This window comes from Lithobates pipiens, unplaced genomic scaffold (assembly GCF_037356315.1).
Source record: "Lithobates pipiens isolate NorthernLeopardFrog02 unplaced genomic scaffold, aLitPip1_a1.2 Scaffold_19, whole genome shotgun sequence".
Lineage (NCBI taxonomy): Eukaryota > Metazoa > Chordata > Amphibia > Anura > Ranidae > Lithobates > Lithobates pipiens.
The window spans coordinates 107,452,055-107,467,580 of NW_027507764.1; the positions used below are offsets into that span (position 1 = coordinate 107,452,055).

General features: G+C 39.9%; 1 protein-coding gene across 1 annotated transcript in view; it reads left to right on the forward strand.

Annotated features, from left to right (window-relative positions):
• Positions 1–15,526, forward strand: part of PTPRN2 (protein tyrosine phosphatase receptor type N2) — a 1,275,947-nt gene that overhangs the window by 1,194,350 nt on the left and 66,071 nt on the right. Inside the window, exon 17 of the mRNA XM_077491142.1 lies at positions 12,631–12,708. Coding sequence (XP_077347268.1) covers positions 12,631–12,708 — 78 coding nt within the window. The remainder of the gene's footprint in view (positions 1–12,630; positions 12,709–15,526) is intronic.

Consider the following 15,526-nt stretch of genomic DNA (forward strand, 5'->3'; position numbering starts at 1 on the left):
AGAATTCAAGCCTATAATACTTTATTTAAAGGCCAGTACACCCAAAAGGGACATTTCAGTTCATTTGTATATGCTTAAAAAGTGAGTTAGGGGTGTAGGAACCCTCAAGTATATTTGTCTAATAATTATGTATTGTTGTTGTCAATAGGCTGGTGGTCTTACAATGGAAAATATAAATATTAGGCAGGCAACATCTACACACTAAAATTTCCAAGATCGCCTTATGCTAGATTCACACCTTAGCGTTTTTTCAAATCAATGGGCTGCCGTGCCTGCGTTTCTGCAAAAAATATATTTTTTTCCACCATGCGATTTCCCTGCATTTCCCGCATCCGCCAACGTGCTGCAGGCTGACATGTGTGGGAATGCCATTCAAAATGAGCAGCACGATTTGGCTGCGGGTGGTTGCGGGTTCGGGAACAGATGCAATTCCTGCAGCCACACGCATAGATGTGAACCTAGCGTTAGGATTTAATAAGAATGTGTAGAGGAAGAGGAAGGACCCTTTTACCTGACCCCCTGGGGCACAAGACTCCTGACAGGGTAAGACACATTCAGGTCCACCTAGCCAAATTTCATGACGAACCCCACTCTTCATGATCAGCCAAAGCTGAGCAACAAGTCCTTGATGACAAAGACGAGAATCCCCCTAAGGCAGAGTAGAAAAGAACGGTCACCCTAGATTTCAATTTAGGCCCAAAGAGCAACACCCTTCAATTGAGTGAAAAGGGAAAAAAAAAATATATATATATAATTGCAGGGTGACACACATGGAGAAAAAAATAAATATGCAAAAATAAAAAAGTGCCAGTGCAAGTACATTTGTTAGGCCTTGTGGGGTGTGTTGGCTAGCAATAATCATTGTCTTCTCCTAGCGCAAGACAATGTCTCGGCAGGAGTGATTCCCCTGTCAGCACTGTCTGTGTTGATGAGGAAATCATGGAAATTTTTGAACCCATGGTTGAAGGAAAGAAATTCACACTATCTATGACCTGCCTATGTTTATTCCAAAAACAAATTGTTTACAAAAGCCAACATGTTTCGGGGGCTGTTCTCCACCCCTTCCTAGACCTAGAGAAACAATATATTCAAAGAACAATGGGGTGCATTTAACAGTGAGTGTGTTGGCAGAGCATCAGTCAAGCAGCAGGCCTGGGTCCCTGTCATGATCATAAAGCATACAGACTAAGTGGCCAACACTGTTCACATATATCTGTGAGCCCAGATGCAAAAATATTTTCATTCTTGCCACTGGAATCCACTGTATGCAAGAAATTGCCTGTGTAAAGGAGATCTTATCTAAGAGCCTTCAAATTACTTTTTGCAGTCCATCTACTCAGTACCATAAAAGACCTATTGAGCATGACCTAATGAAGGTTGTAAAGGCCAAGTGAGAGTACAGCATTGAAGTAAGGTGTGGTTAAACAGGCATTTTTACCATGTATTACTGCAATGCATAGTAATGTGCAAAGTTAAGTGTGGTGTGTTGCAGTGCCTTTCATTTTTAATGGCACTCCAACCCAATAAGACAGTGCCCTGCAATGCTATTGCATTGTATCCTCACATCACCAAATCAACAGACAGAAGTAAAACAATCTGTGCATTGCGGGAAACTGAGCACATGCCTTTGCTCCAGGCAGCAATCCTCCACAAACCCCAAATTTAGGGATCAAGCTTCTAATGGTCACTGGCCACTCTACGAACTTCAACAAAAAACAGATCCTATGAGTAAGCTTTAATATGAGTGAAACCAGGAGGAGATGTCTGTATTTTGGAGAGTGAACAGGATTGTTTTTATGTATTAATGGCACCCCCTTCCCCTTTTTTTTTGAGACTTGGAGTTTGGAATTTGTGTATTGTGGTGCACTTCATTGAAAAATATACTACATACCTGTTAAAATATGCCTTATATGGCATTTTCAATGGCCTACCTAAATGCAATGCATCTAATGTTGTTCATGAACACATATGTGGTAATGCACCTCAAAACATAAGAGCAGCGTGAATGGGCTCTATGGCTGTTATTTCATGCTTGCATTATAGTATATGAATAAAGAGTTATGTTCATGAACTGAATTGAGCCATTGGAGCTTTTTACTGTTCAACTAGAAACCCACATCATCATTATTTATAATGCTGTCATGTAGAAAAGAGTGTAATATCACAAAGTTATGAGTATGTCATGTCTTAATGAAAAACCTGCAAATGTTCCTTTCATTGGTATAAGAATTCTATTATCTGAGTCAGGACTGCTACCTTTGTTGTCATACCCCTGTACAAGGCGTATGTTCTTTGCTTTTTATTGTACTGATTTCTTTTTCCTTATGGATGTCACTAGTTTCTTTTACATAAAATTATATTGAAGTCAACTTTTTGCTGAATGAGCTGCTAATAGCAGAACAAGCTCTTGCTGTTGTTTTATAATTTTTCTCCTCTGATTTTCCTTCACTTACTGTACCCCAGCAGTGCTGCCTGTCAGATATGTGGGTGCCTCCTGTGCCTGCAGGTCCTATGGACTCCCCCTGGAGTCTCCACTATGTCCACACCCCTGTTTAAAACTCTTATGATGAGTACACACGACCGGACTTTTCGACGGACTTGGTCTGGCAGACTGGAATCCGTCGGACAATTCGATCATGTGTGGGCTCCAGCTGACTTTTTCTTCCCAAAAGTCCAGCAGACCTAGAAATAAAACGTGCTTCAAATCTTTCCGACGGACTTGAGTCCGGTTGAAAAATCCGGTCGTCTATGTGCTAGCCCGATGGACTAAAACCGATGCTAGGGCAGCTATTGGCTACTGGCTATGAACTTCCTTATTCTACGTCATCATGTTCGAATCCGTCTGACTTTTGGAGTGATCGTGTGTGGCCAAGTCTGTTAGTTTGAAAGTCCAGCGGACCTCAGCTGCAAAATCTGTTGGATTTTCCGCCGGACCAAGTCCGTCGAAAAGTCTGGTCGTGTGTACGTTACATGCAGCTTTTCCAGAATGGAACACAGAGCCCAAGTCATGCTTCTCCTCCTCTTCCAAAGCAGTGATTGACAGTGGCCCCAAATCAGCATGGCTTTGGCTCTGTGGCCCTCTTGGGAGCAGCTGCATGTAGAATTGTAGTATTAAACAGGAGGTGTGCAAGTAGTGGAGACTCCGAGGGGGCACTCCATTAGTCCTGACAGGCATAGAGGGCACCCACATACCTGGAATCAGAGAGCATCCCTGTGGGGCAGTATGAGGAAGAAGCTCAGAGGAAAAGAAAATGATAAAAACAACAACGAGAGCATGTAAATTCTGCTATTTGCAGCTCATTTAACAAAAAAATTACTTTATTATCACTTTAAGGATGGGTCTATATGTCAAATCTTAATCAGTTGATAGCAAGACAATTAGGGTTCAGTTTACTGAGCTATATGAGTTGTTCTAATTGTGTTTATTATTGCGGCTTACGTAAATGTTCAATTTATTTGCAAGAGTATCACATAGGTTTGTAATTGTTATCATTTGGCTTAAGTAATTATGTAACCATTACAAAGGTGTTTTCTCAGGAACTGCTATTATTGTAATCATGAAATGTTATTTCAGCTCTCCTTTCAAATAGCAATATGTTCTGTTCTCCTCGATTTACCCCTCACAGGATTGCACAGGGATCTGCAGTCAGAGGCTAGATTATAGATTAGAGAATATAAAAAGCACCTACAGTAGCACCTACCTCTAAATTAGAAGATATAAAGAGCACCTACAGTAACTTCAATATGTTTTAGTAGGGAAGTGTTCCTCTTGGGAAGATTCACCCTCCTTTATGACCATTGTTACCAAGACACAAAGTAGTAGGATTCTTCATTATGAGTTGTCACAAAAACAGGATGGGAAAGTTTTATGATGGGCCAACTGTCTAGGTGTGTTTACCTTTGACTTCCTGTTGTGTCTATGGGATAGCAAGTAAAATAAAATTCCCTTAATGGAACACAGATGGCAAAAACCCTACAAAGGGTTTTACCACCCCCTACAAAAAAAAACGTATTTAACGCTTGCTGGCCTAGTCCCAGGACAATGGCACTTTTAGGGCTCATTCACATTCTGTGTGGAGATCATTTTTCTGTACTTGAAAATGTTTTTCTAGGAACTTACTGGTTCAGAATTAGTTATATTTTTTGTTCAACTTTAAACCTTTACTTACTAATGGGATAGTGGGGCTGCTTTATCTGTTATGCTGCCTTTTTTGGAATAGATGATCTGCAAGACCTGACTAGTGGAGACTGTGATGCTTGTAGTAAATAGTGTATATAGCAACATAGCCTTCTCAGCAGAGTGATTAAATGAATTATGTAGCACAGAGAATGTTGTAGTCCAAGGAACAGGTTCACTTGGGGAACAAATGTGATTTTTTTTATTGAAAAAATAATTTTTAAACAAAAGAGGATAGATAGGTGATGGCAGAATAGGCATTTTGGAAAATGCTAGTGGCCTGACTTCCAAGCTGATCCAGGAACCGCAATGAGTCTCTGACCTGCAATAAGCATGCAGCAAGTAAGGAAGCACAACCGGATCTGTATGCTTCTTGCAGTGCTTTAAAGAGTAATAAAGTGACTGAATTAGCATGACAGCCAATCAGGGAGCATTTGTAAGGGAAAGAGGCCATCAGAAGCAGGTGAATACATTCATTACATGGGTTTTTTGGCTCCTTAAAGTGATACTAAAGTCTCAATCTTTTTGTTTAAAATAACAAACATGTTATACTTACCTGCTTTGTGCATTTGCTTTTGCACAAAACAGCCCGATCCTCCTCTTCTTGGGTCCCTCTTCAGCTCTCCTGGCCCCTCCCTCCTGTTTAGTGCCCCCACAGCAAGTAGCTTGCTATGAGGGCACTCGAAATCAAGCCACAGCTCCATGTGTCCATTCAGACATGGAACCGCTGCCCAGCCCTGCCCCCTCTCTCTCCTCATTGGCTCACTGACTTTGATTGACAGCAGCGGGAGACAATGGCTTTTTGTTGCTGTCTCAGCCAATGAGGAGGGAGAGTCTCAGACAGCCAAGTCTCTTGTGCAACATCGCTGGATCGAGATGGGTTTTTAGGGTGGCTGAGAGGGGGGGGGGGGGGGGTTGCTGCACACAGAAGGCTTTTTAATCTTAGTGCATAGAATGCATTAAGATTTAAAAAAAAAACTTCTGCCTTTACAACCACTTTAAGCTAAACTTCAGGAAATCAGCCACTTTGTGCAATGTGCTGGATTACTAGGGGCTAAATCCAACTGGGCAAATACCACCCCATAGACTTATGTATTTTTACTGAGCACTGGCAATGTAGCTATCTCTATGGTCTCCGCGCTCCAACACATTGCCTTCTGGTCTTAGTTACTGCAGCTACAGAATCACATGCAGCCCCTTTGCTCGCTCCTTCCACCTTCCTGCCCAATCAAGGAAATCATGCACAAAATACAAAGCCTTCTGTGAATGGAACAGCAGAGGGGAGATGCTGCTGTATGAGAGAGGAGCATCTCCCCTGTCAGAGTCCCAGAAATGTAGATAGCTTTACTCCCAGAGCTTTGAAAAACTGTCAGATGTAAATAAAAGAGATAAGTCCAGAAGGTGGCATACACCTTGTTGGACTTAACTCATGGTATGCCAACACATTTTTGCAAAGTGTCTGAATTAATGTAATTCAGCTTTAAGTGCAAGTAAAATACAGATGTAATCAACCAGACCCATATAACTTGCCAGCAATTATAGAGGAGCCTGCTCACCAGCTTCCAGGATCAATGCAAATGTGAGTGTAATAACTTAACTCTTTCTATGGGGCTGACCTCCATCTCAGTACAGTTATTGTATAGTGTCCACACAGCCAATGCAATTACTCCCCTGAGGTGCATTATATGCAGTCCTTGTGTAAGTAACAGCTACACAGAATTGTTTGCCTGCCTCCAGACTGGCTTAGCTGTAATTGCATTTTGCCTTCATAAGCAGATGGCATATTTTGCTGCTCTGCAATCATTATGTTTACCATGTTCCAGATAGCAATTTTGTGACAGTAGCTGATTAGCGCTAAAAGGCGCCGAGTGGCCTGTTTGTGATGTAGCAGATAGCAGAGCTCCTGACAGCACAGCTCACATCGGTATTGATTCCGCTTGCTTGTGTCTAGCTGAGCATGAATGGCTGGCTATGCAGGGCAGCCGCTCCTTATACTTATTTATTTAATTTGAATGACAGTGTAATGGTATTTATGCAAGCAAACATATGTTTCTGCTATGTGGCTTGTTGTACAGATGAGCCTGGATTATTGTTTCATCCTAATCATATTTACAGTAGAAAATGACCTTGGTGTCTTTTGAGGCTTAAAGTGTAAAACCTTTGTTTCAGAATTCTTGATACCTTTGATATGGTAAGAGTGACAGTACACCACATGGGCCAATTTTAATTGAATATATCATGATAAAAGACCGGTAAGACAGATTTGAAAACCTTTTACATCACTAGTCTTTACTCTACCTTATGGAAAAAGAGGCTGAGGCTTGTCATAGACATACCGTGATCGTTGCCCATACTAGCTGTTTTCATCAGTCATCTTATGTCTATACCAGCTGCAGAAAACCATTGGTTAACAACTTTGGGGGAAAGGGGCTTGGTAAGGCAGGTTTAGAAACTTGGCCCATTTGCTGTTCTTTCTTTTAAAATAAATGCAACATTCCTCCTTTTTAACAAGCATGTACACTTTACTAAAACTTAAAGTGGAAATTCAGTCTACCGTCTCTGTTATGTAATCCTATCTAAAACAATAAAAATTGTGAAGCGCCAAACCCAGAAACAGATTGGCCAACGATATAAGCAGATACTGCATCACTAGAGGGGTTGCTTTGGCAGATATCTGCTACATTGTCCAAATGCACAGTTATTTATCATTTACAGCCAACAGTTGGTGTTCCAGGCTATACTGCTCTACAATTGCACTAAGTTACCGTTATATCCTTTGCACATTATGGCAAAAACCCTAAGCGCCAGCAAAGGAATTTAGTTGTTTAGTTCTAATTTAAAAGTCCCCAAAAATAAACAAATCGCTAGCACTTATATCCTTTGCATCTTTCCATTGGGCAATGTGCTAAATCTTTTCTGTCTTGAAGAGCTCCAGGCACTGCTGCTATTTGACATTTCTAAGTCCCCTAGCTGAGCACCCTGGCTACTCCTGCCGGTCACTACATCACTACAAGAATATTTATTATTTATCATTTACAGCCAGCAGTTGGTGTTCCAGGCTGCTGCTCTACAATTGCAAGTTAATGTTACTGCTATGCTGTGACTAGCTTGCATTGACTTGAATAGCACATTTTTAAATTAAAAACTTCTGATTGCATCAAAAATTTGAAATACCCCTCTCTCTTTGCTTTGAAGATATGACCCAATGTGGATTTTGAACTGGAATGAAAAAGTCAAAGTTGAGCAAATGATGCTGGACTTTTGCTTTGGAAAGCCCAGAAACAATGTTACCGATACACCCTGTTTTAAAAGTATTATGCTTAAAATTTAAAGCAAGATTAAAGATTGAATGCAAATACCAAAAACATGATATATTGTTTCAGTTTATAATCTTATAAATGTTAAAAGAAATGTAGCTTGACCAAAGCCATTGTAGTTTCTCTGTAAAGGGAAATCGAGTGGATGCTGTCGTTTTAGCACAGTGGTAGGGCTGTCTATATAGAATTCATATATCATGCATTGATTTTAGTTTTTGCTTAGAGTTGATTTTTCCCAAATGAGAAGCTCCATGGTGTTGTCACATAGCAAGCAGTTCTCATGTGATAAAACCACAGAGCATTAGCTAGCTATGCAACATTAAAAATGTTCAATGGCAATTTTAAATTGTCAGGCAGATCATAAAAACCCCCATCAGACCTTTCTTCTGAAATCATTGCAAATTTTACCTGCATCACTAATGCTGCTACTTGTATGTAGTAACATTGAAAATGAATACAATGCTTTTTTGTTTTCCAAAAAATGTACATATTAGATAATGGAATGGCTGTCATGATGTCTTGTTTTGTATTACTCATCTTTTAGAAATTGTGACTATTCTTGTATTGGTTTGCAGTGTACAAAGAAATACAATAGCTTTTGTCTGATGACACTTGGGCAGTTCTGGCACTAGCAATTCTGCCCACTAAAAATTTGTCAAAATCACCAGTAGTAGGAGCATTAAGAAGCTGCCTGTTTGTCTCTATGGAACTGCTCCCTCTGTAGCTGAGGCAGCAAGATATTGCTCCCATTGCTAGCGATCGAGACTCAACAGTGTTTGGGCCAGGGACAGAGCAGCAACTCTCTGCATTTGGCTGTAGAACGATTCCATAGGGATACACGGGCAGCCTCTGTAGCGATCCTGCCACAGGCTATTTGCTACTATCTTCAGAACCGCCAATGTATTATCAGCCTTTGTGGAATTTTTGTCAACAAAGTGCAACAAATTTAAAAAAACTTAGCTAAATAGTACCGTGTACTTCATTTTCTTGTTAATACAGAAATTTAAAATTATGCTATTTGCTTAAATGGTAAGCTGGCAACGTGGATAACAATAAAGCTGGGGGTTAGATATGGCCTTCTCTAAGCACTCTGAAATATCTAATCAATGGCATTAAAAGAGCTAACTGTAAAATTGAAAAAGAAACAACTACTTACTTTCTATAATAATAATAATAATATAAAAAATAAAAAATAACTGCAAACTGCTGCATGTTTGAAATAAGTGGGTGGCCTTTCCTTCTGAGCATGTTAGACCTATGAGGGGTGGGGGTCATTGGTGCTCCAAATAAATACGTGCCACAGATTTATTGTGAAAGCAGCATCACATAAGTCAATGAATGGCAACATCTTGGGCCCTCGTAGGGTCTCTTTCCTAAAGGAGAACAGCCAAAGCTTGTTTGGCTGTACTTCTCCTGTGGATCATAGGAGTGCAGTTTGTTCTGCACTCCTGTGATGTGTTTTCAGCTGACATCACGGAGCCGGTCCAGGCTCAGGCAAGATCACGACGATGAAGTTGAGATCTTCCCACATGCCTGGACTGACACCCAGCTCAATATCTCATTGAGCCCATGCGAGCCTGAGCTGGCCGCTCCTGCCCCCCCCCCCACCCCCCCATCCACAGGCCAGCGCTCCAGTGAGCGTGCAAGGGAGCAGAGCAGAGAGAGGCTGACTGACAGTCACCAGCTGTCTGCTCAGGGAGCACTGAGAACTGAGCGATTGCCGATGTTTGATCATTTGGTTCTCAGTGTTAGAGACAGTGGGGGACAGATGCAGGATCAGACCGATACTGCATCCACCTAGGTAAGTATGATTAAAAATTAAAAAAATATTCCCATACTTCTCTTTTAGGTGGCATGGGAACTGTTATGTCTTCTGAGATTCTTCTGTGATGCTCCTTTGACAATAAATCTGCAATAGATATTTATCTGTAAGTCTGGTGACTTTTTATCCCTTTATCTGGTTCTGGCATGTCCCCTTCCATCGACATCAATACAAGCACCCACTGATTGCCTAAATCTCTCATATAGCTTCATATTTGGACTGATTATAACACAAGACATCAAATGGTCCTGCATGTTGGGATTAGGTGAACAGCTAAATTTCAAACTGGAAACCCATTTCTAACTTCAAACACCGGAGAAGAAATTGTTATATCTGAAGATTTAAAAATCTTTACTATTAGAATTCACAGCAGTTCTGTTTTTTTTTAGACCAGGGTTCTCCCTTAAATGTGCTTACATAGATTTATATGTAAGTAAACTTCAAGGCCTCAACTCCCAGTACAAAATGTGTCAGCTATGAGTGAATATCTATGTATGTATGGAAAATACAAATTGTAATCTTATGCCAGGGAAGAAAAAACAGGCTTCACTATAACATCATTGTTTCTAGATATATTGACGCTCGTGGTAAAGCATAACGGTATATCATTTGAATTGCTGAATAAATTAGAAAGGCTCTTTCAGCTGAGAGCCAAACTTATATCTGTGGGGTGACACCCAATAATATGATAGGAACAAAATGTAATGCAATGTCACCAGACTTGACATGCTTGTAGCTCTACAATAGTTTTTTTTTTATTACTATCAAAATAATAAAAATCTGAAACTAGTGTGAAAGTGGCAATAGATGTAAATGTTACACACATAGAACTAGATGAGTAATCACAGAACTAATAGTAAAAATGCTTGTATGAAGAGACTCATAGGCCTCACTAAGCAGCGCTATCCAAGATGAAATATGTCTGCTCCACATTAAAGCAACCCTGTGACAAATCTGGCCAATTCAAACCATGCATATCATTAAAAAATGCATTCACAGAGGTTACCTTCAGTGAGTCAGTATCAGTGTTGCCAACCTATCAGATTGAAATTTACTGACATGACACACAAAATTTACTGGCACTGTCAAGTTTTTTTACTGGCATTTCCATAAGTTACTAAATTACAATTTTAATTGCAAATTTCATTTTTTAAGCAACAAACAAGTACAATATGCAATTAGCAATGTGCTTTAAGGTAGATATTAAGCAAAAAAACGTATTTTTTATTTTATTTTCAATATCGTAAGTAAGTAGCTCATGGACACTACTAGCAGTTTGCAGCAGCACAAATAATGATGACACCTCACTGACACAACATGTCCCCTCCTGAATCCATGCCAGGCAGTTCCTTCAGGCCACTCCAGTCCGAACAGCACTTACAGTCCGGGCTTGCCTTGCTCCCGATACGCAGATCCACACACAAGGCTCTGCCTGCTTAGCTCAGCTTCCTTTACACCGTGACATCATGGTCAGGCACCACCTCCACCAGACCAGCCTGCCGGCACCACCAAAACATACTGTAGCAGGCACTTGGATGGTCCAGATCCAGGTCTCTGGACCAGAACTGTGCATGCTGAGTGTAACAGACATATTTTTAAATTGGCAACCTTTTTCTGTCACTAACATTTACTGGCAGGAGAAAAGTATCCATTTTTTACTGACTGCCAGTAAAAATAAAGACGGTTGCAAACACTGGTTAGTATGATCATGAGATACAGAGATATAGGCAGTTGACAGCCAGTGCAAATCTTACCTTTTCTCAAAAAAGTATATATTACTCTAAAATGTATTTGTCTATGTGTGTGTTTGTCCATGTGGATAGCTATGATAGTAATCTGTTATCTGTTGATTTCATCAAATTATGAAAAATAGCTGCTGGTCCTGCTATTCCTCTTTCTTTGCTTTTGCAATCTGACCATGCCAAGCATGGCAGAAGCTCTGTGCTGGCATGGTCAGTTTTTGTATAAAAGCCTCCTTCATGGAAATATAGAGCAATGTGCTGGCACACAGCATGCCTGTATCTCCCGTAGACAATATGGCTGCTGTGCCCCCTGCCTGTAAGAGAGAAGTACACACAAAAAGAAAAAGAACTTGCTTCCCTGCTCTGTGTGACATAGTGTTCTGCTGCTCCCTTGCTATAGGGACATGCACCCCCCCCCCCCCCCATGTCCTTATAGCAAGGGAGCTGGTGATCAGCATATAAAGTATGAAAATTAGGTGAAGTTTTCTTTTTTAAGGTAAAAACTTTTATAGTTTCTAAATGTTTTTTTCAGTCTAACTATATGGTTTCACAGACCTGTGTTCACAAATATTTTAAGTCTACTTCCACCTCCTAACCTCCTTATTTGCTAGCGAGGCTGAGAATTTAGGGGGTGGTGAAAGCTTGACGTTTAAAAGATTGATTTTTTGTGAGTCTCTGCAATCAGCTTTTGTAAATTTACACTTTGTATCATTCATTCTTTAACAACAAGGGTAATCAGCTATCATAATCTGTCACATTGCCGTGACAAATCACATAGGCTGAGATCTGAAAATGCTGCCGGCTTCCATGCTGGCCTCTGCCTAATTAGTACCTGGTTTTACAAATGCTATAAGGTTTCAGATAAGAGGATAAAAAAAGAAACAGCACTCAAAATGCCTCATTCGTAATTTGTGAAGAAATAAAGAAAAATAATTCCAAAAAAGGAAAACCTGTGGTTGGACTTTAAAGGCACAACAAACAGTAGAAATATACAAAAATATTAGCATTTATTGAAATATATATATATATATATATATATATATATATATACAAACAGGGACATGAAAGAAACATCAATAAAATCATATATACAAAAAACAATCTATATATGATATGAGCCATAATGCGTCTTCGCATTTCGTTCGCATTTCGTTGTACACTTCTTCAAGACCATTTGGGGTTCGGTAGTTGCACCAAATGTGTCTTGAAGAAGTGTACAACGAAACATGTAGATGCATTAGGGCTCATATCCTTTATAGATTTTTTTTGTATATATCATTTTTATCAATGTTTCTTTCATATCCCTGTTGTTTATATTATATATATATATATATATATATATATATATATATATATATATATATATATATTTCAATAAATGGTAATATTTTTGTATATTTCTACTGTTTGTTGTGCCTTTAAAGTCCGACCACAGGTTTTCCTTTTTTGGAATACTTTTTCTTTATTCGTTTCAGACCTGAAAATTCTGTCTGCCACTTGTCATGTAACAGTCCCACAATTAGTGATTGCCTTATTAACAATGCACTGTGCAATGTTTATGTTTCTTTGCAGATGGATCACGACCCACGAAATCCAGCTTATATTGCTTCTCAAGGACCTCTCCCTGCTACTGTGGCTGATTTTTGGCAGGTACAAAAAGAGTGAATTTACTGTTTTCATATAAAATCTTCTTCTGAGAAAGTGCTTTCACCTATAAAAGAATGCTTGGGTATGCATCAGTCCAGCAACTGAACAAAGAAATATATTTTCTATGAGTCTGACAGTGTTGGAATTAATGTTGCAATCTAATAAAAATTTCTCCCTAGGCAAAGATATGGTGAGAAATTGTCTTCATTGTACAGACAGAAATAGACAATGTCCAGAAACCTCACTCCATGTAGCAGTGTTCTGCAATATTGGCAGATCTGAACCAACCCCCTACATGTTATCTTAAAGCGATTTGCTCAGACTACGAGTATTCAAGTATTTCAATATTCTTAACAAGCAATAAGTGCACTTTATAATGAGCTCTCCCTGACCTCTGTAACTGTAGCCACTGTGAAGAAATGTATCCTTGAAAGGTCGAAGATTAGTTCCCCCCTCCTCCCAACAGAGACTCAGAAACTTTCCATATTATTCTAAATCATTCTAAATCCTAATGTAAAAAAGAAAGCTGGAGCTGGGAGAGGGATCAGGGTGAGCTGAGCTGCCTGATTACTTTGATGACTTCAGTGCACCTGCTAAGAATTTTAAGGATGGATTGCTCCATAGTACTCCAAGCTACAGAGGTGAATCAGGGCTTGTTTTTAAAGCTCATTTACTACTTATTAGGTGTATGTAAAAACTTGATTGTCCACAGCCTCACCACAGATTTGCTTTAAAGCTATGTTAAGTTTTACGGTGATACATAAACAATTAAGAAGGACTTAAATACCAGTCTTTTTTTTTTAAAACTCCGTTTTTTATTAATAATATTTGGCACAGACATATATAATAAGTCAGACTGTATACATCTTTGTGGGATATAAACATAACTTGATAAACAATGACAAGTCGTACAACAATAATTGCCCTGTACCTCAGTTATATCAAAATCATATTCCACTTGTATTTTTTATTTCCACCCTCTCCCCCCACCCTCCCAACAACAACAAACAACCCAACAAAGAACAGATGCACTCATAAGGATGCCAATTAGGTGGGTATGAGGTCTAGAACCTCAAATCATCCTGTCAAGGGCCTAGAAATCCCATGGCAGCGCTTTTACCGCACAACAGATCATAGAGGAGCAGAATTACATGTATCTATCCCATCCACCCAGTCTCCCCATATTTTGAGGAATTTCCCTGGCTTACCCCTTGTTTCATACGTTATTTTATATATTGGCAAGTCTTGGTTAATCAAAGCTTTCCATTTGTTCAGGGAGACCAATGATGTGCGTGTCCAATGTAATAGGACCGTCTTCCTAGCATAATAAAGGAGAAAACGCAAAAATTGATTCTGATGGTTACTAATGCCAACCTCCTCAAAAACTGAGAGGAGGCACCATTTAGGACTACAAATATTGGGGAGGTCAAAGGTAGTCACCACAAAGTGGGTCACCTGAGACCAAAATGGTCTTATCCGCTCACAGTCCCACAACATATGTAGTAGGTTACCTTCTTCCCTACCACACTTATGACACAGAGGAGAAGGCAGTTTCCGCATACGGAAAAGGCGTAGAGGAGTATAGTATATCCTATGAAAAATGCGTATCTGAATCATTTTATCTCTGGCGGAAATAGCAGTGCTAAAATAAGTATCTAGAAGTTCCTCCCAATTATCGTCCGACAGGTCAGGTACATCCCTCGTCCATTGTTGTCTCAGGATTTGCAATCTAGAAATTTTAGGCTCATTCAATAATTTGTAATAATTGGAAACCAGTTTAGTATGTTCTGGTTGGGCAAGCGCCCCTTCCAAAGTAGAATTCTGAAAGGTAACAGCCCGGAGCCCAAGTTGAGACTCGGCCGCATGCTGTAACTGTAAATATCTAAACCTCCAGGATTCAGGTATACCCAACTCTTGTCGGAACGCCGGAAAGGTTTTGAATCTACCCTCCTCGTATAATTGGTGGACATATTTCAAACCCCTTTCGGCCCAATTGCCAGCGAAAGGGAGATCTCTAAAATGTGGGAAAACCGGATTATTCCATATGGGTTGATTAGGGGAAATCGTGGGGTGGGGTTCAGGCACCAGTGTCTTACATATCTTAAAGATTTTGAGAGAGATTGCAATCATATCTGTACCCCTCCTCTCAGAAATCGCTCCTCTAAAGATCACATTTGACAGTGTTTCATAGGAGGAGAGCAACGCTGCCTCTGTTGCAGTAGCAGCATTGTTCAACTGTGGAAATAGCCACCAATGAACATATACCAACTGTGATGCATAGTAGTACAATCGCAGATTCGGTATTGCTAGCCCCCCTTTATGTATAGGTAATTGTAAAGTAGCCAATGCAATCCGTGGATTCTTGGGAGACCATAAAAATGTAGATATCAAAGAGTCAATCTCTTGAAAGATCTTCTTTGGTACATACACTGGGCAATTCGCCAAGACATACAGCAACTTAGGGAAAAACACCATTTTAAATAAATTAGCCCTCCCCATCAATGTAAGAGGTAAACCCACCCAGTTATTGAGTTTAGCCTTAAGAGAAGCTATACAAGGAAGAAGGTTATCCTGGACGTATGCCGAAATCGGCAGCCTAACCACCACCCCCAAGTATTTAACCGATTAAGTGAATTGAAGCGGACACTGTTGTGGTAAGTGGGCAGGGGACTCTGAGTCCAACGAAAATACAGTGGACTTAGTCCAGTTAATCTTCAGGCCTGAATATACGCCAAAATCAGTGATCAACCTCAGCATTTTGGGAATCGTGTATTTAGGGTTTGACAAATAGAGCAACATATCATCAGCATATAGCGAGATA